Source organism: Amblyomma americanum, chromosome 7, assembly GCF_052857255.1.
Source record: "Amblyomma americanum isolate KBUSLIRL-KWMA chromosome 7, ASM5285725v1, whole genome shotgun sequence".
In the NCBI taxonomy this organism is placed as follows: domain Eukaryota; kingdom Metazoa; phylum Arthropoda; class Arachnida; order Ixodida; family Ixodidae; genus Amblyomma; species Amblyomma americanum.
The window spans coordinates 142657574-142679208 of record NC_135503.1 but is presented as its reverse complement, the minus strand read 5'-3'; the positions used below and the strand labels follow the sequence as shown (position 1 = coordinate 142679208).

The following is a 21635-nucleotide window of genomic DNA, read 5'->3' as shown; positions in this document are numbered from 1 at the left end:
TCCAGAGCCTGCAGTGGGGCTACCCTAGCTTGCAACCAGCACGAGGCAGCGGTGTCGCCTCGAACACGGCATGCATGGGCCGATGCGCGTATAGCATACTGCACTTCCTGCCGGATTTTGTCGCAAAGCTGCACTGCTTGTAATTTTTAGGTGAGCCATAGCCCCATTTGCACGTTAGAGTTCCATGGCCATTTATATTCGACATCCCATTCATTATTTTCCTACTATTTGCCTGCATTCGCAATAAGAACAATAGGACATTGCCTGAATGCTTTTGTGTGACTGTACACAGTGGCCGCAAGGTGCAGGCTGGTGGAGGTTACATGGAACGGATGCATTGCCTGGATACAAGGCACAAACTTCTTTATTCCAGCGCGCCGCGAGTTTGACGGGGGGCACTGGTCCAGTGGCGTGTAGTTTGCCCGTCCTTGCTTTGCTAGTCTACTCGCTGGAAAGACAAGGCGGTGGCTTCGGCACGTTGGGCACGCCGCGCGCCAATCGGCCGTGCTGCATCCGGCTGTGCTGTTTCAGGTCGCTCATCCGTGCGAACCGCTTCACGCACCATTCACACTTGAAGTTCCCCGCGTGGCGGTGGAAGTACTTGTGCGCAGCTGCAGCCCCGGCACTGGCAAACTGCGCCCTGCACTTCTTGCACACGCGCTCCCCGAGGTGTGTGCCCAGGTGCGCGGCCATGGTGGACTGTGACCTGCACCGGCGTGTGCAGATGGGACAGGGCATGCTGTTTGTCCTCTCGTCTTCGTCGAAGTCGTGCTTGTAGACGACGTGCGCGATGAGCTTGCTCAGACGCCGGAACTGGAGCTCACAGTCGCAGCAGAAGTGGACTGCATTCGGCCCTGCCGGCCAGATGGCCCACAGCCGCTTTCGAGGCTCCGAGGCATGCCGCCGCTGCACGTTAAAAAAGAAGGAAGGGGGTGGAGGCGGTGGGAAGGGGGGGGGGGACCGCTCCGTGCGGTGAAAGGTCGCGCACTCTTAAGCAGTGCTTTTACTCTTCACGTTCACGAGCACACACCCAAGCACGCAAAGTAGTCCTTGCGTACTGATTATTCAACTGAGTGAAAGAACATAAGGCCCGATATGAAACGGTGCACTGCTACAGCCGGCGTGTAAGAATGAGGAGAGGCACACCCCCCGTCAAAAGTATACGCCCCAAAGTGTTTGCTTGTGAGGCCTGCTGTATGCCTCATTATGCATCCTCAGCGACTGTAACCCCTCGAAAGAGTAATGGTTACGCATCCTCAATACTCCCAGGCTTCGAATTCCTAGGGAAGCTCCGCTAGAAAAGCTTAGAAGCAAACCCCTTGGGCTGTCTACTATTGACGGTGGCTGTACATCTTGCTGATGATCGACGACCTTCGTTCTCAAAGCAAGTACGGCATATGACGTCTCAGCAAACAGCGCCGTAGTCCAAGCGTTGAATGTTTTCTATTCTCGTTTTCCTCTTTTTGAACAACGCCTCTCAGTATTATTAGAATTGCAATGCGCCAAGGCCAATAATTCCGTTTTTTTTTAAATTTATATAAGATCAGGGACCTATGAGGCTTTGGCATGCCGGACGTTTGTACATTGTGCTTATATCTGGCGCAATAAATTCTTAATATTCTTATTACTATTTGAATTTGTCAAAAGTACACGGGTATGTCCCTCCATGACCATATCTATAACCGAGACAGCTAGCCGCTTCTCGCTCAGCGATTGCAGTAACTATTGTGCTTCACTGTCAGAGGTTCTGGGCCAAACCCAGACCACGAAGACCCCTCTGTTTGCCGCTCTCTGCTGCGCAAGCTCCTTACGTGGCTTCTTGATAGCAAGGATAGCTGCGCAACTGATAGTTTGTTGTAGCCTGCCGGGTAGTCTTTGATGAAGGGTGCGGAGACTAAATGAATATGAATGCGGGATATTTAGGGGGTGTAGTTGTAGGCACTTTGTTAACTAATAGGGACGGACAAACTCGGAAGCCACTGCGCGGAGGCAGCGGACAAAACGCGGTGGACAACACACCGCCTTGTGTTGTGCACTGCCTCTGTACCGTGTATTTCGCGGTTTTTCGTGTCTATTACTGGATATCTCTCAGCACTGGATTTGCCAGTCCTCCGGCAGTCTTTGCCAGAACTAACGAGGGAGTTGGGTTCGTTTCTTAGGCGAGTAACGGACCACTTGCGGCACTCTTTAAACTTACCTTTAATCTCTGTAAGGTAAGAACAAGCCTTTTCGTCATCTTGTAGACTTTTTGTCTTTTAGGACTGCCGTAAAGGCTCCGCTGAGAAGGAAACACAGTTGCCTTGTTATATTTGACTAAGACGGCACTGCAACAGTCCTGCGCATTGCGTTAACTGAATTCCCGCGCAGCACAGCCCAAATATCATTTAATGTTAAGCTCGCACTACGCTAATCGGGAATACGTGAAATATAAAGCGTGTAGTAGTGTGCACTCATAGCTGATAACGGAACACCAGTCCTAAATAACGCGAAACCTTTAGTCAATGACTTCGACCGATTGATGTGACGCCGTGGTTCATATCCCATTTCACAGAGGCACTTGCCAAACACCTGCGATTTAACGCTTGAGGATTAACCGCGACGTCATGAGAACCGGTCGACGCCCCAGGCTGGAGGGCCTCCTTTGAGGGGGCAATTACCACTTGTATCCCACTATCGTCCTTTGCGACTGGGCAAAGACTCAGCTGCAGTCTATAATTCGCAGCTCAAAAATATGTCCGTACTAGCCAAAGTAAACTTAAACAAAGTCGATAAACCGAAAGAATGGGATGGCGAGAGTCGGGCTAGTTAGTATTCCTGCTAACGGAAGTGCAAAGAGATTGCGAGAGCGCTGGAGGCATGACAGTGCTGATGTCCCTGTGCTGTCCTCTGTGCTTTTGCCTTTTTTGCGCTGCCGCCAAGTCGGACCACGCAAGAATGGGCATACCTGTGCGGGAACCTCGCCGAACGAAGCTAAACGTAAAGAGCGGGACACGCGGGAATCGGCGAGACATGGCAGTGGACACCCGGGAGCATGCTCGGGACTCACCGTTCCGGACGGAACCTGTGCCGTGCCCTCCTGCCGTCCAAGTTCGGCCGGCAACTGGAAGCTGGCCGAGAGGAGGCACACGGCAGCGCCACATTCCATGGCAGCAGAGTATTCGGTCCTTGTGGTTCAGCGAAGGCAGCCCACACTAGCGTGTGCTCACGATGAAAGCGCGACTGCCTGGTCAGAGCGCGTGGACTGCACGGGGCGCGAGCGTGAAAAGACGAATAGAAGCACGTGAGCGGACGGAAGTGAGAAAGAAGAAAACTGTACTCGTACTGTGTGCATTGCCTTGATGTAGAAGTGCCCAATGTTATAGAGTTCAATAAAGCAATTGTTAATGCGAGAGCATCAGGTGGCTCATCTACGCGAAAACCGGCAGTCGCCCATAAATTGGCGGCATTACAAAACTCGCGATTGGTCAAAATGGTGTGACGTCACCGAAGGCTGGATAATACGAAATGTCAACCGGCAATAGTCAGTACTATTACGTAAAGCTTCACCAACTAAAAAGGAATGAAATAAAATTTGAATAGAGTGACAATCCTTTCGCAATGCTCGCACCTGAGGTCCCTAAGTGCCCCCGAAAATTTTTTTGGTGATTATGCAGAGTTGAGATTTCTAACTTTTGTTGACACTGCTGAGAATGTCTGCTCACAAGACGCTTTGCAAAACGTTCTTCAATGCGGGGCATTTAGGCGCACCTTGCCAAGAATTATAGGTGGTCGCTAATGATGCATCCCCCCCCCCTCCAAAAAAAATCACAGCAAAGCCCAGCCAAATAAATAAGCGCGTTTATATTTGGGACGAAGAAAAAATCGCAGAGTTCCTATGCAAAAAAAAAAGGACACAGAATTCAACCCTCGAGTGACTCGTCAGAAAACTCAGTTATTAGTAAAAGCCATATCAGTTTTTATAATTTCGAAAACGCGATTACTCTTGGCGCTGTGGTTCGACAAACTTTGGCTTAAAGACATCACAAATATAAATGCAAGAAGCATAGTGAACAAAACACAGTAACTTGAAAGCGTTTTACTTTGTCATGAACCATACGTAATTGGAATCACCGAAACATGGCTTCCACCTGAAATTTCAAATCAAAATCGCTCCACCGAACTATTCCGTCATCAGAAAAGACCGTGGTTCACGAGGAGGGGGCGTGGCAATACTGATAAAGAAGCAGCTACCTTTCGTTATTCTCCCTGAAGTTCCTTGCGCGGAAGCTGTTTTCTGCAAGATAATTTGTAACGATACAGACCTAATTACCGGCTGCGTTTACAGAAGTCCTTCTCCGGACATGAAGCCATCACTGCAATTCAGGAATTCCTTCAGAACCATGACCGAAATTCACGGATTATCATCATGGGGGATTTCAACCTCCCCGTCATAAACTGGATAACTTGATGTATAGTGCATTGTTATCCAGTTTATGACTGGGAGGTTGAAATCCCCCATGATAATAATCCGTGAATTTCGGTCATGGTTCTGAAGGAATTCCTGAATTGCAGTGATGGCTTCATGTCCGGAGAAGGACTTCTGTAAACGCAGCCGGTAATTAGGTCTGTATCTTTACAAATTATCTTGCAGAAAACAGCTTCCGCGCAAGGAACTTCAGGGAGAATAACGAAAGGTAGCTGCTTCTTTATAAGTATTGCCACGCCCCCTCCTCGTGAACCACGGTCTTTTCTGATGACGGAATAGTTCGGTGGAGCGATTTTGATTTGAAATTTCAGGTGGAAGCCATGTTTCGGTGATTCCAATTACGTCTGGTTCATGACAAATCCACTATACATCAAGAGGAGGAAGAAGAAGACGGCGATTAGTGGGCCGGCTGTCTGACACCGGTCCGTAATTTTCGGCTTTATTTTCTCACTTCAGAGGTTTTCCAGTCTTTTTGGCGTGTGTCCTCGACGTGCGACGACCTGGTGGTCCCTGGCCGCCGGCAAAAGCACGTCAAGCGACCTCCTCGGCGCTGTGCGCCGTATCAACGCCGACACGGAACATCGCCGCCAGCTGAACTCCATGCTGCACTGATGGCAGCAGCGCCAGCGGCAGGTCCAGCGGCCCCTGTAGTTGCGGCTACAGACCAGTCCCCGCCAAACAAGAGACTGCGCGACGACCAAGCCAGCAACGAGCCTCTGACCGACCATCCAGAGGATATGGACCAAGCATCATTTACAGTTGTATCGTACAAGAAAAAGAGAGCTACCGGTGTTCCTGTAGTTTTCAGGCCCACTGAGGAAGGAGGAAGCCTATGGAAAGCCAACCCCAACATTGTGGCTTCGGCGGTTGTAGCATCGGCTCAAGAAAAAGTCCTCAGCCATCACATTCACAAGGATGGGAGCCTGATGGTTACAGTATCGACGCTGCCCGCCGCCAACCGTCTGCTCACGGTAACTAAGCTGGCTGGAGTGGCTGTAGAGGCCAGAGTCCCATACTCTTACATAGCAAGCTATGGCAAAATACAAGATGTACCTGTCACCTACACAGACGAAGATCTGCAGGAATATCTACGCGACCAAGGTGTCCTCTCAGCAAGGAGGCTAATCGCCTACACTCCTGAGGATGGTGGAAAGATAAAAGCTGTACGCCGTCACACAGTTATATTGGAATTCGCAAAAGATGCGCCGCTACCAAAACGAGTAACGCTGGGGTTCTGTAGTTACCCTGTAACTGAATACGTCGGAGCAGCAACTCAGTGCTATAAATGACAGAGGCATGGCCACATATCAAGACACTGTAACGGCCCCGTGCGCTGCAAAGTGTGTGCTGGCCCCCACTCGCACAAAGAATGCACTTCGAGAGCGCAACCTAAATGCGCTAACTGCGGTGGCCCACACCCTGCTTCCTATGGATGGTGTTATAAAAAGAAAGCAGCCACAGTTGCTCGCACGGCAGAGCAAACACAAGGGAAACCCCCTAAGCGCCAGGAACCACCACCCAACCCCGACGTGGTTTTCACGACTACGGCAGCTCTTTCCGAGAATCAGTCAACACAGCGTGGCAGAGCAGCTGACAAGACCTACGCAGATGCGGTAAAAAAGAAGCGTGGGAAGTCCGTTGGTTCTTCTCCTTCATCAAAGCTACTGCAACGCAATACACAAGACCCGACAAACAGCGTCGCTTGCTCGGACCCTAGGGCGCCACAACATGAGAAGAAGATCAGCGGCAGGCAGCAAACCGGAAGCTCTGAACAAGATGTCACATGCCTACTGATTCCGATGCTGTTTGCAGCCATCAAGGCTCTTATCCGTGCAAACCCCTCGTCAGGAAGACTCCCAGAAGTAGAAGCTGTCCTTGCAATGGAGCCGTTGGTGTCGGTCTCCTACGCTCCGCAGAGGCGTAATACCACACTTCAGTAATCATGGCTTCCACAACGAGAACTTCACCGCAGCTGACAATCCACAACATCTTTCGTACATGCACCATTTTCCAGTGGAACGCTCGCGGGCTACGCTCTAAACTCTCAGGTTTCCGACAGCTCGTGCGAGCGTACCGCTTCCCCTTCATAGGCATCTGTGAATCACGCGTCGAGGAAACTTTCCGACTCAATGGATACTATTTCCACCATTCACAACGACCAGATAACGTCAGCAGATTGCTGATAGGCTTTCGCAAGGATATCCCGGCCTCACCGGTTGATGTCCCGCCTCACAGCGACAATGAATACGTATGCGCTGTCACAGTTATTGCCGGACAACAGTACACTCTGATTGGAGTATATCTTGAGCCAGGCACGCCATTTGATGCTTTGAGACTTGAAGACTTGATAGCAAGGACGCCCTCTCCGCATATTATTTGCGGAGACTTCAATGCTAATAATGAAATTTGGGGCAGCTCACATACATGTGCCCGAGGTGCCAAGCTTGCAAAACTTCTCTCCAAGCATTCAGTTCAGCCATTAAATGACGGCAGCATCACCTACCTCCGAGGCCCGACGACTACCAGCAGCATCGACGTGACATTTGTCACAAGTTCATTCGCCCACAACTTTGGCTGGTGCACTGATTTGAAGACACGTGGAAGCGACCATTACCCAATCATCATATCGGCTTTCCATGCGCAGAGGAACCCAAAGAAATTCCTTATAAAATCTACAGACTGGGACGCATACAAGGACGCTGTAAGCAGAGGAGTTACTGCGGCAACTCGCAATGAGGAATTAGCATCGACAATTGCGTATTGCCTGAGGGCGAGTACACAAGTTACAGCTAAAAATGATAACCTACCTTCAAATGATCACACATTCCAAAGGCTTTGCGCTGTACGCAGGCGAGCTGAAAGGAAAGCTCTGCGCGCAAAAAGCCTCGATGACCTACGTGCATGCCGACGGGCACAACGTCACATTCGACGCTACATGGATAAACTCAGTCGGCAAAAGTGGCGTGACTTTTGTTCTACGCTGGATGTGCGCAAACCAGTAACCAATATTTGGCGGATAGTTAGAGGTATGCGCACGCCACTTCAACAACTCCACCCCTTCGCTGCACTCTCCCTTCATGAACAAAAATCTATAAAAGAAGTCTCAGAAGAATACTGCAAGCTGCTGTCGGCAGGGTCAGGGCATTCGACACTCTCCGCAGATGGTCACACAGGCATCCCAAAGGCGGCAGTGCCAGCGTTAGACCTGCCTTTCACAATGGAAGAACTATCCACAGCTATCGCGGAGACAAACAGGCACACGTCTCCGGGTCATGATGAGGTGACCTATGACGCCATTGCAAAGCTACCCCACACCTTCCGTCTTCGACTCCTGGAGTATTACAATTCTTCCTGGATGGCTGGTGAGGTCCCCACGGAATGGAAGCTGGCGAAAATCGTGCCCGTTTTGAAACCCTGTAAGCAGCCAACAGGCTAAGCATCATTCCGGCCCATTGCCCTACTGAGCTGCGTAGGTAAGCCCATGGAGCGCATGATCTGCAAGCGCATAACTTGGTTCCTAGAAAGCCGAAATGAGTTCTCCCAAGAAATGAACGGGTTCCGTCAAAACAGGTCTGCGACTGACAATATCATCGCCCTCGTCTCATCAATTGAGGAGTACCTTCATGCTGGGTACATCCCAACAGCCGTTTTCCTAGACATCAAGGCCGCTTTTGACTCCGTCTTTCACCATGCAATTCTCGCAGCCTTTGGCAGTCTTGGCCTTGGAGGAAGGCTATACAAGTGGATTGGGCATTATTTAAAAGAACGACAAATTTTTATTACCACTCCAAACGGTCCAACACGCTTTCACGCAGTGGAGAGGGGCGTACCACAGGGAGCGGTGCTCAGCCCTCTCCTGTTCAATATTGTCCTTATTCACATAAGAAGACACCTTCCGCGAAGGGTCCGCATAACAATTTATGCTGATGATATCTGCATCTGGACCGCATCACGTTCGCTCTATATTACCCAGCAACGTCTTCAGAGAGCACTATTGCACATTTCGATGTACCTGGCTTCCAGAGGTCTTCGTCTCTCGCCAGAAAAGAGTGTTGCAATGGCGTTTACAAGAAAAACGATGACCCGATATCCGCTGCTCCTAGGCGGCCGATCGCTGCCATATGTACGATCTTAGCGATTCCTGGGTGTTGTAATCGACTGTAATCTGTCATGGTCACCTCAGATCAAAAAACTCGGTGCGAGGATTACTGCAGCATCGCAAGTGTTCAGGTTCATGGCGGGAACAAGGTGGGGTAGCAACTGCCGATCAATGCTCCTGCTTGAAAAAGCCTACGTTGAAGGAACCTTGCGCTACTGTCTACCAGTGCTTCCAAGATTATCTACATCAAGCATTAAGACTCTCAATGCCGCACGGAACAACTGCCTGCGAATATGTCTTGGCCTCCCAAAGGGTTCCTCTGCATCAGGAACAGTAGCGGAGGCAGGATGTCTCCCACTAGAGGTAATTGCCGCCCAGGAAACTATGCGTACCCATCTCCGCCATGTCCTGCAAGGGAAGAAGCACTTCCTACACCGTGTCCACCTAACTCACAGCAACTCTAGCTTTGGCCAGGAAGTGCAGCTCCTGCCCCTTCCTACTATTAATCAGCCTCAGAAACTACTACCTCTGGCCTTTCCTCCATGGACACTCTCTCCTCTAAAGGTGAAGAAGTCTGTTCCAGGTGTGAATGCAAAGAGCCGCATGCCACAGGCAGCACTTCTGCAAGCTACTCTCGCCTACTTAATCGAAGAATATACGCAGCACACTCATATCTTCACCGATGGTTCAACTACTAAAGAAACTTCTTCTTGTGGCCTTTATGTGCCCTCAACAGGCCATGCCCTTTCTTACCGGCTGCAGCGGAGGACCTCCTCTACAACAGCTGAGCTTCACGGCATTAAGGAAGCTGTTTCTTACATCCTGCGCCGAACCGCCGGCCGTTGGGTTATCTTCACCGATTCAAAAGCATCTCTGCAGATCCTGGCCAACCTGCTGAAGAAAACGAATCACCAGCCAGTTTCCCTGGACATTGGGTATATCCATCATTTAGCTATTGCCGCAGGCCACTGCATAAAATTTCATTGGGTACCTGCTCACTGTGGCATTATGGCTAATTAAAAAGCAGATGAAGCGGCCCGTAAGGGCCATCAACATCAGAGATACATTCGAAGTTTTCTCACGAAATCTGATGCGTCCCAAATGGCTAAAAGTTTTGCGTACGAAGAAACGTATCGGCTTTGGAGTTTGCCGACACATCAGTACCAATTTCTTCACTCAATCGACCCACATCTTAGATCAAGACTCTCACCTAGAATTCCTCGACAACTCGAAACACTTTATCACCGACTTCGTCTGAATGCTGCATATACAATGGCCTGCGATACCGTTTTGGACAAATGAACAGTCCGCATTGTGACAACTGTGCTTCGATAGAAACTGTGGAACATATCCTGCTTGAGTGCCCTGCGTATGCTAACGAGCGTGCGTACTATGAACATTGCATGCAGAAGCTCTGCCCAGTGCCCCTAACAATGGACGAAGTTTTAGGCCCCTTAGCCTGCTTCAGGCAACAGAGACTTGCAATGAACTTTCCTTTTACATATTTAAAAGACATTGGACATCTCGATAAGCTCTAAATTCACTTGCAGGTTACCTTCATACATTCTTCTTGCAGTGAACTTCGTCAGCCCATTCGTCGGACTATGCACTCCATCATTCCATAGGTTACATCAATACTCGCCACTGCATCCTTAGTACCCATTTCATGGCTGCATTTTATCTTCGGTTTTTTTTCCACCTCTTCCACGCTGCTCTCCTTCAGTCTTTATCTCCCAAATTCCCCTCCCTACGCAGAGTAGCATGCCAGCGATATTGAAACGCCGGCTAAATTCTCTGTTTCTTCATTAAAGAGTCTCTCTCTCTCTCTCTCACATCAATAGATTCAAAGGCCCTCATGTATTTAATGTTCAATTTTAATATTCATCAAATTGTTTCAACCCCCAAGGAACAACTGGTAATATTCTAGATTTGATACTTATCAGTGATCACTTTCCTGAAAACCGTGCTCAGGTTGACGTCATAGATGGCATCTCGGACCACAGTATACCTACATGCCGATTACCATTGCATAGCAGTATAATATATAAGAAAAGCATGCAGATCATAACTAATTTTGCTAAAACAGACGACAATAGTATTATAACACACCTTGCGCACGAATTCCAATCATTTTTCGACATTGCTTCGTGTGAGGCCACTGAAGTGAACACCTTGTGGGAACAGTTTAGAAATACGGTAACCTACTGTGTAGGTGCATTCGTTTCGCGAAAAATAAATCGGCCTAAGAAAAACAACCCGTGGATTACAAGGGACGTAATTCACGCACAGCGGCAAGTCAAGCGGCTTCGTAGATCAATTAACAAAAAAGAGGCAAAATTCTACCAAATCATTGAAACTAACCAGTTCAATCGCCACGCTAAAAGAAATATCAAAGCATACAAAGGAACAGTACTTTAACGTGACCTTCCCTGCAGTTCTTAGGAATAATATTCATGGATTCTGGAAATATTTTCGCAAAGATAAAACAGCCATATCCAACTTGCCCATGGAGGAAAAACAGAAGAAAGCTAACATGCATAACGATTTCTTTAGATCTGTTTTACAAAAGATAACGGCATTCTCCCTAACAGTTTCTGCATATCTACGCCATGTATTGGTCCTCTCCACATAACAGATCATGGTGTTCTTAACTTGCTGCTAAACCTAGACATAAAGAAAACAAGTAGTCCAGACGACATCCCAGATCAGTTTATTAAACGATATGCAGAATGGTTCAGTAAATATCTCGGTATCATTTTTCGTAAGTCTTTATCAACTTCGAAAATACCCGACGATTGAAAAAAAAAGCAAAGGTTCTACCCATTCATAAATCCGGAGATACAAACTCAGCCTCTTACTATCGACCCATTTCACTTACCAGTACGTCGTGCAAAATTATGGAGCACATTATAGCAAAACACTTAAAGAACTTTCTGGAGTCCGAACACTTACCACCCCATCAACATGGTTTTCGTCGTGGCTTGTCAACTGTCACCAAACTAACAGAGGTTGTGCATGACCTAGCCCTTAGTATTGACGACTGGAGTCAAACAGATATAATACTTCTAGACTTCTGTAAAGCATTTGGCAGTGTAAACCACAACAAACTAATGTCACAACTACGCATCATAATTGGAGATGGGCAAGTGTTACACTGGATCATGGATTTTTTGACGAACCGCTCACAGTTTGTAACTTTCGAACGAGTTCAATCAAGACCAGTTCCCGTTACATCAGGAGTCCCGCAGGGATCTGTCCTAAAACCACTGTTGTTTTTAGTTTTCATCAACAATATTACAAACAGTATTGACTATAATATAAAACTTTTCGCCGATGATTGCATTCTTTACAAAAAGATAAAAAATATTGAAGACCACCTTACGCTAAGCAGCTCTCTTAACACACTTGTTGAATAGTGTAACACTCGGCAAATGACATTTAACAAAAAAAAATTCCTTTGCATGACAGTCACCAGGAAACAACAGCCATAAAACTATGCCTACAGTATCAATGAATCAACGCTTTCAAGGGTCTCTGAACATAAGTACTTAGGCTTAACTTTAACTTCTGACCTAAGATGGGACGAGAATATCGCCAATGTTACCTCTGCTGCCTTGCGAAAGCTGTTCTTCCTTAGAAGATGCTTACGTCTGGCTCCTCAAAACACCAATATTTTTGCATACACTACCGTCGTAAGGCCAATTTTAGAATACGCAAGCACAGTTTGGTTCCCGCAATCAGTCACTAACATCACTCGGCTTGAGAGAGTGCGACGAAAAGCTGTAAGGTACGTTCATAACAAATACAAACCCTCTGAATCCCCTACCGATCTTGCAGCATCATCTGGCCTTCCATCACTATGATCTAGAGAAAAAGAATTCCGCCTGAAGTTTTTATATCAATTATTACACAACAGGTGCAGTATAGATGTGTCTTAATATGCATCCTTCTCACAGTCACGGCAATCCCGGCACAAGCATGCGCACACGTTAACTGAATACTCATGCTGAACGAACACTCTCAAGCATTCTTTCTTCCCTTTAGCCATCAGCGAATGGAATCAGCTCGATCCATCGATTACCATGTCGGACTCACATTCTTCACCTCAAGATTAGTAGAATATAACAAGAATAAAGTTAGCCAAGGGGATAACAATCACGTGTGTTCACGTCTCAACACGAGCATCTGAAAAGGAAGTCCGAGTTGTGGCTTCGAGGACCGCGAGCAATGTGCTCGGATTCGGCGTTCTCGTGGATATTTATTTATTTATTTATATACCATACTGCCAGTCTCAGTAAGAGATCGTAGCACGTGGGCAATGAGTCCAATATAAATTTCAAAGCACAAAAGAGAAATTACAAGGAGAACAACAAAAAAGATCTCTTACAATAAGTGTTAGATAACTACTAGTAGGCAGGTTACCAAGAATACTTTGAAGATTCAGAACTGTTACAGAAGTGACAAGTACAGCAGCAGTCGTTCATGCCAGCAAGCATGCTAGTATTCGAAGTATTTAAGAATAAGAACTAGAAGAAAGCGAAAAGGAAGGTAACGGGTTACAATAGACAATGCAATCATCCTAAAAATTACCTATGAAGAGATGTTAATAAGTAATTGTTGTCAGTAATCTGGTAAACTGTAGGACTATTGGTACTTTAGGTGGAATTACGGATCGCTCTCAATCGAAATCAGTCTAACGCTGTCATTGCCTGGTCCTATTGGTCGGCCGTGACAGGCGGCTATATTGATCTTTTGCGCCACGGGCTGACGTCGTAAACGTCCAAGAAGTGTTGACGTTGCTCACCTAATTATGCGAGCAGATTGAGACGATTTTTAAGAGCGTTAGCGTTAGCTCTTATTCATCACGTTTCTCGAATTCTTAGTGTCTGCTACTACCTCCATTCGGCATGAAATTTTCTTAGTCCGAGGAATACAAGATGGCGGTCCTCATAGAAAATGGATATAGCAAACCAATTGGTGATCGATTGGCGACGTCATTAGTATATCGAATTGATGATTGATTGGTGAGGTAACTGATTTTGTGACGTCATAACTAGTCACGCGACTATATTTAATCGCTTATAAATCAGTAATTAATGAGGCCATCATAAAACATGAAGGCGATTTCGACGTGTGGGACGAGTTGTTTCGACGCTTCGACTTTGAATGGAGACTCCACAGTGGCTGCGCGACGAGCACGGCGTTGAACTGGGAGGCGTGCGGGTGAGTGTGCTGTCAGTGGAGCGGCAAGTGCTACCGGTGGGTTTCAAGGAGCCGTTGGAAATGAGGCAAACGTCGCCGCGGCCCAACCGACTGTGAGTACGTGTTTGCGGCGGTTGGCGGAGACCATTGTCAGCGTTGGGTCGCAGAAGGGGTGTGTTCGCTTTCTGGGAAGACCCAAAGAGAAGGCGGCGGCGAAGGAGGCCTTCTTTTGCCCAATCTTTCGCCGCGGCAGCATCCCTGGCGTCGTCGGGTGTGTCGATTGCAAACTCATCGCCATCAAGCAGCCGCGGGGAACTGCTGCGAATAAGCCCTCAAGAGGTTATAGGCTGAGAACATGGTGGTGAGTATACCGCGGTCAATGTGTTTGACCGCATGAGTTCGGCTACAAGTGCGGGCTTCGGCAGCGAGAGTAAGTTCGTGCTGTGCGTGTTTTTTCTCAGATCTGTGGCGCGAACATGCGCACTGTGGCCGTGGACACGCGCTGACCCGCATCCTTCCACGACGCGTTCGTCTGGCGACACTCCGAGGTGGAAGAAGGCCTGCTGGACGACGGTGAGTTTTTTCTGGTAAGCATTAAAATAGCCGTATCAACCATCGGGAGACCTCAGCCTAATGTATTGAGCTCCAGCACTATGCATTTGCCCGGATCTGCTAAAGCTACAAGAATGAGTCTGGCTAGTTACACCAATGAAGACACGTTACAGTATGATACAGTGTATTGCTACCCTTTTGTTAATTATAATTGCAGCAGAAACACAGGACACATGAAACATTGTTGAATTACTTAGCATTTCCTGTCGAAGAAACCAAGGCAAAATGCACCTGACAGCCCTTGTGTTGTACAGGCAACCATAGCGCATCATTTATATCAGTACGATGGTAAAAGACTGACCTTACAGCAGTGCTCACTAATACACCTCAATCGTGCGTTGTTCGGCCGTGGGCTACATAGCATGAGTATCCATTTTATAGTAGGTTTTTCTGTAATGCTGTTGAGAGCACTGAGAAAGGACATGCACAACTGCGTCATTTTTGTTTTGCAAGAGACAATGCCTACCCATTGGAGCCATGGCAGCTTGCGCGAATGGCGTGGCATAACAGACCCAACTAAGTGGAACGCCTGTACAACACGCACATGCTTTCAAGCAGTTTGTGGTTGAGCGCTGCGTCAGTGCGCCGAAGACCAGCTTCTGGTGCTTTCAAAGGCACCAGTTGCAAAGGCATCAGTTGTATCGTTGAAAACCATCACGCCCGAATTAGTTGCACTAAAACTGAAACCTAGACTGTCTTCATAGTCTCCAAAGCAATTAACCAGAGTTTGCAAATATTCCTGGCTATCTGCTAACAGCACATTATCGTCTTCATACATTAAACACGGCAGTCTTTGCTCAACAACCTTTCCGCCTAATCTGTACGACAGATTATAACCCAGGTTGCTTCCCTGTAGCCTTCTTTCCATACTTATCATAAAGCATGAACAGCAGCGCTGATAGAGGGCAACCTTGTCTTAACCCTTTGTGTACCTCGACAGTTGTTGTACTCCTAATTCCTTCCCATATCATTTCAACTGTATTTTCTCGATATATTTCCTGTAGAAAATCAATTACTTCATGACCGATACCTTCATCTTTTAATATGTTTCACAGGAGTTCCTTTCTCACGTTGTCGTATGCACCGCTTATGTCAAGGAAGGCTAAATACAGAGGTCTGTTTTCCGCCTTAGCTATTTCTATGCACTGGGTAAGCACGAACAGGCAATCATCTAAGCGCCTACCACTTCTGAACCTGTTCTGATGTTCTCCGAGTATTCTATTACTTTCTACCCATGACTGCATTTTTATTTTCACCGCCTGGATCGCCAGCATGTACGCAACTGATGTTATCGTAATCGGTCGGAAGGATTCTATGTTCGTCGTATCGCCTTTCCCTTTATAAATCAAATTCATTTTACTGCGTTTCCGGCTTTGCAGAATTTGCTTATTTGTTATGGCTGCCTCCAACGCTTTTATCAGCGTTGCTTTGCCTCTTGGGCCAAGTTCATTAATTAACTTGATTGGAATTTCGTCTATCCCTGCGGACGTGCATTTTGGAATATTTGCTTCCGCCTTTTTCCAGTTAAGATTGGTCAGTTCTAATCTGTTTTCTATTGTGCTATCCTGTGTTGCTCCCAGATTTTTCCGAGCACTTAAGACATCCGCAAAGTACCTTGATTTTAGACAACACGCAAAAAAAGCACGAACTAGCCGTGGAATCATGTTTTCTTGCAAGCCGCCATGCCGCTATACCACTGCCAGCGCGCCCTGATGGCAAGAGAGGTTACCCAATCGCAAATTTAATTGCAAAAGGAAAAACGCTAAGGCGCCAGTGTGCTGTGCGATGTCAGTGCACGTTAAAAATACCCAGGTGGTCGAAATTATTCCGGAGCCCTCCACTACGGCACATCTTTCTTCCTCGCTTCTTTCACTCCCTCCTTTATCCCTTCCCTTACGGGGCGGTTCTGGTGTCCAACGATATATGAGACAGATACTGCGCCATTTCCTTTCCCCTAAAAGCCAATTATTAGTAGAAGGCTTCTAATTTTCCTTCGTGTTGTTGAGCTTGAAACACAGCTTATTACCAGAATAAAAAAGTATTTTTTTATTCATTGCGTTTCTGTTTTTTTTTCTTTAGGGTGACATGTTCAAGCTTTACCGATGACAGCGCACCTTCGCGGCGACAGAAGTGACCGAACAGCAAACTCAATTTCAAAACTGAGGACACTTCTCGTTTTGCTTGATGCGGTTGAGTTTTAAAAGCACTTTCTGAGCAAAATAAAGCATTACTCATTTTATTCGCTGCGTCTTCACAGCAAAACGTTAGCCTAATAATTAATAATAATAATAATTGGTTTTTGCGGACAGGAAATGGCGCAGTATCTGTCTCATATATCGTTGGACACCTGACCCGCGCCGTAAGGGAAGGGAAAAAGGAGGGAGTGAAAGAAGAAAGGAAGAGGTGCCGTAGTGGAGGGCTCCGGAATAGTTTCGACCACCTGAGGATCTCAGAGAGTGAGAGAGTGAACGTTTACGCAAGCGACCGCCAAACCGGCTCCTTGCATGGCTGCACAGTGCTGGTGTTCAACGGTGTGCTTGGAGGCGTAGGAACTAGTTGACCAGAGCCTTGGCAGGATTGGCTTTAACACGGGAGGACATATTTTCTCCTTCGTAGTTGGTGAGGCAGAGTCCTTCCACACATGACGCACGACCCAGCGCTACGTACATCAACTTTAGAGGGCGCTTCTTCGCGTAATCCACTACAACTTCGTTTTACGTGGCACCTTGAGGCTTGTGTATCGTCACTGCGCTTGCTTGCGCTACCGGGAACTCGCGTCTGAACGGAAAGGTGTCCAATTTTTTTGCCTTTTATGCGGACGAAAACTGTTAATTGTCGATCGGGGCCCACAGCGAGAGAGAGATAAAAAAACAACTCTATTATTGGAGAGGAATTCGGGGCACGCCCCTGGGTACCCCCCCCCCCCCCCCCCCCCCCCGACTGCACTGCACTGTTTATGTTCCTGCCGTTGGGTTTGGTGACGGGGAGGGCCTTTCCTTTGGAGTTGGCGAGTGGTGGTGGTGAAAACATTTATTAATGATAGAGAGAGGTGTTGGGGGTCGTGACCTGAAGGGTCACACCCTTACAACCACCAGGTGGGATGCCTATTCAGGCACCCCACTGGCGGTTGCCGTAGCCCGGGCGCGCTGCGTTAAGGCCATTTGGGCCTCGAGGGTGCAACAGCCGGACAGGGTCGCCTCCCAGTCCTCTCGGGTGGGGTCTGGGATAGGGGGGTAGGGATGGGTTCTGCTGGCAGGCACCTCCCCACAGTACGAGCACCGCCCGTCTAATTGAAGATCGAAATGCTTTAGAGTTGCTGGGCACAGCATCGTGTTAGTGAGCAGGCGCAGGAGCAACCGCTCGTAGGCCTTCCTTAGCCCTTTGCACGGGGTAGGAAGAGTTTGGTGCGTGGATTTGTAATAATCGTATATTTCCTTAAAAGTGTAAACCGGATTTAAATCGGAGTTGGGTCCCGTGGGAAATGCCCGGAGAGAGAGCGCGCTGGCGGCGGCGTCAGCTGCTTCGTTTCCGCGGAGGCCTTGGTGACCCGGAGCCCGAACGAGAGATCGGTGCGCAGCATCCGAGCCTCGGCTACAATTTTGGTAGATGCGATAAGCCAGGAGAGTAGCCCACCCTTGCTCGACGTTTACACAAGCCCCTCGCGAGTCGGTGATTATGTATTTGGAGGAGTCGGAGGCTGCCGGGGCGATGACAAAAGTAATGCCGTCTACTGTTTTGCCTTCGTGGACGACCGCCGCCGTGTATCATCCCTTGGGGTCCGGGCCGGAGGCGTCCACGTAGAAGACTCTGGCTTGCTTCCAAAATGGTGGTGCAAGGCTTCCGCCCGCTTAGTCGTAGGCGAGTACGCCTACGCCAGGCGGACACTCGAGCCAGATTCGAATCAGCCGCTTCTCGATGCCGCACTGCATGTACTATCGAGGACATAGGTCTCCAGGACGCGTTAGTGGGAAACAAAGCCTACAGCTCTGTTGTTTTCTGGCAGTTCGAGGTCATACGTCTGTAAGCAAAAGGTTCACGTACTTTAAAGGAACACTGAAAAGAAATTGAATTTGGTTTGCATCGATAGAGTACCAGCTCCTAAACAGGAAAACAGCAATCTTTCTGAAAACAAAGTTAAATTGTAAGGTAGAAAAGATCAAGAACTAAAATACAGGTGCCGCCGCCACAGGCCAATCTCGCAAGTACAAGCGTGGTGAATAAATAGGAAAAGAAACTGGCAGTGGCTTAGCTCGGCTATGCAAGGATTTACGTAGCGAGATGTACGTTTCTCCGGCTGAGCTTGTTATAATCACTGTATGTTTAGCAATGAGAGACATTGTGTAAACACATCTTTTATTCATTTTGCTTGACAAAGACGAAGACTGCCCGATGATCTGTGAAGCAGCATGCAGCGGTCTAAGTTTTGTCTATACAGTATTTCGATTTGTTAGAGTTTCTTTGGTATACGAGGTCTATAGTACTTCATCATTATGTAGTCTGGATGTGACGTTTCGAAGCTAAATTAAAGTCAAACTTCTTTCATACACTAAGAGAGCCCTGTTTCCTGTTGAAATCACTCAGTTGCACAAAACTGTGAAACTGTGCCGTAGGCTGGTATACACGTGGCAGCTACATCAATCGTCCGCTTGACAGATGTTCTCGGTGCCACATAGACTCACTAGGATTATAATGCCGCTCTCCAGAAGCCGAACACAGCAGGCTTCACCATCATTCACAGCGATCGAAAGGAGATATGCCTAACGGCGGTGATACCTTGTTTCACGTCTGCCAGGCAACAACCTCAGGATCGGAAGTGTTAATCTTCTCTTGTCTATAGCGCCATTTAGCAGCGGCTGGACTCTCCTCTGCATGCATGTCAAACGTTGTGATACAGACGCCCACTACATCCCCGCCTTTGATACGCAATGCTGTGCATGCGAAGCGGTTCGGGTGATAGAGAGGCGTGCGGTGAGACGGCGGCGCAGAACGCGACGCAGCTGTGGGGTCTCTCTGGTTACCATGGTATCGGCGCATGCGCACAACGCTCTTCCGAGTGACGTCACGCTTGGCTGCGGCGGTGGAGCGGGCGCGCGGCTTTAGTACACTGTAGCGCGGCCGCGGCGACGGCGAAGCGCTCGCCGCACCTTGCTCCTCTTCGGTTGCCATGGTAACGGCGAATGCGCACAACTGGCCTCTCCCATGCAGCGCAAAATGCTCGACTGGTAGCCCTGTGTAGCTCTCGCTACAAAAGAAACCACAGATCTCACAGGCTGACAAATGTGCATGAAGGTTACGCGTTTGATTGATATTCAAGTTTATAAGCTTTGTGTTCAAACTACTAGTGAACATTTATAACACTAGGAAGACGGAAAAGAGGCAACCTGAATGTTGAAGTCAAAGAAAACCTGTAATTCTGCGTAACAGGCGGAGTTTCAGTACGTCTTGTGGTATTTCGCGGCTATGCGTTCTGCGTGCAAGCATGGTCTTGTTATGCGCCTCGATTTACATGGGTGGAGCAGCAGAGGACATCCAAGTGCCTCTCTAAGTGCTTCTCGGACGAAGTTCACGCAACGGCACGCAAGTGCGATAAGGAAAAAAGCTTTGTATAGCCACTGTTCAACGCGCCTCCACGTTAGCAAATGCACCCTCGGCGCCTTTGCTTCGTGAACGTACCAGGACACTGTCCAGCATAACCAGCCTTACGATGACTGTTATTACAGAATTTAAATATGCCCGCACTTACCGGTTGCTACACATAAGCCGTGACGGTGGCCGACGGTGACAGCGACACTGTCGATTACTCGACGCTAAAACTTTCTTGCAAGACCCGCCGCCTCAGCCCTGTAAAGCATCGCACTCTGTGTGGGGTTGAGGTCGCTGAATGCTGACGGCAGTCCTTTGCGAGGACTGCGTTGTCGGAATCAAGAGCGGGATACATCGTAACGTTGGTGCTAAATTAAGCGAAGCGACGGCGCCTGATAGAGGCCTTAGACCTCCGACCGGCGGTAGTTTTCATTTCGGCTGCTGACAAGTGGGAGCAGAGCGCTCGCTGTTAACAATCACGGAGTCCTGTTTCCGTTTCCGTCTCATTACGTCACATCTTCCCTTATGGCATCATCAGAGAGTCCCGAGTTTGAATCGTAGCGGCGGGTAAACGTTTTTCAAATCTATTAGCAATAAATGCACCTTTCACTGCAAAACCAGCAGCAACAAAGCCACAAAATTCCGAACTATCGGATTTCACTAACAAAGAAAATTTAATAGCGTTGTCCTTAGTGTCATTTCAGTGTGAGATAGTCGAATGGGTGTCACTGGCAGACAAAGCAGCTATGCGGCCCGATCGCTTTCCGCTATTAGTGGAGACTTTTGTCCCCAATAGTACTTTAACGGGCCTACCGAGCCGTTCACGAGCCCGTCGGTAAAGTCGATGTTCCGAATAACCAAGTACGGTCTATTAAAGCAGAGCACTAGTTCGCGAGGCAAGTTTCCGACCTTGGCGGGAGTTACCTTGGCGATATTATCTTTCACAGCTTCGTGTTCTGCGTCCTAACGGTGGCACGACGATATACACAGCAGACCACGTAACCTTGTCGGGGTCGGAGCGCGGCTCGCTGGCTTGAGATAGTAGGCAGCCGCGTCGCTGTTCTGCTGTAGCAAAGTCAAATGCCCTCTTGGAAAAAAAGCCCCCGCGTCCTCGGACGTGATATATCTGCTGCTGAGAAGATAGACCTTGTCCTTGTCTAGCGCATGACCATCACCGGCGTTTGTCAGGATGCTGGAGAACAGAGTGTCACTCTGCCGTACGACTTGTGTGGGGTGGATGTGTTTATTTCTCTAGGAATGCTGCCGCTCCTTTTCCTTGTAGAGGGCCAGCAGGGACATATTGGCGACCTTCACCACCTTGAAACGGACACCAGGAAGTCACGACTGTGTGGCCCTTATGACCGAAGCCTGCCACCTGGACCTCGTCGTTCTCCCCAGTGTAGTTGAGGCAACCCTCCCGGGGCATGAAGGCTGTGATCTTTCCGCTCTTGGCCAGCAGTACTATGACACACTTCCGGATGGTAGAGTTGGGCTGCTTGGTCTGAACAGCAACTTTGTCGAGCACGATGCACTTGGCGTGGGAGGCGCCGCCAAAAGGGTTGGCCTTCCAGCGGGTGCCCAGGTGAGCCTTCTTGTAATCCTTTACGTGCACTGCTGCTCGCGACGGTGGCTGCGGTTCTTGCGCGCCATCCGCAATCCACGAGGCTTTTCCAT

At 48.4% G+C, this 21635-nt stretch overlaps 1 protein-coding gene and 1 pseudogene across 1 annotated transcript; both read right to left on the bottom strand.

Annotated features, from left to right (window-relative positions):
• Positions 1–398: 398 nt before the first annotated feature.
• On the bottom strand, positions 399–3227 carry LOC144097501 (zinc finger protein 711-like). The gene is made up of 2 exons (XM_077630212.1): positions 3047–3227; positions 399–906 (listed from the first exon to the last, which is right to left on the bottom strand). The coding sequence occupies exons 1-2, from the start codon at positions 3143–3145 to the stop codon at positions 442–444; spliced, it is 564 nt and encodes a 187-aa protein (XP_077486338.1). The 5' UTR covers positions 3146–3227; the 3' UTR covers positions 399–441.
• Positions 3228–21212: 17985 nt separating this feature from the next.
• LOC144097499 (small ribosomal subunit protein uS12 pseudogene) lies at positions 21213–21635 on the bottom strand (annotated as a pseudogene).

Coding starts and splice junctions, on each gene's coding strand:
- LOC144097501 (XM_077630212.1), bottom strand. CDS start 3,145: ATGGAATGTGGCGCTGCCGTGTGCCTCCTCTCGGCCAGCTTCCAGTTG. Junction 907..3,046: donor CACAGGTTCCGTCCGGAACG/GTGAGTCCCGAG, acceptor TTTAACGTGCAG/CGGCGGCATGCCTCGGAGCC.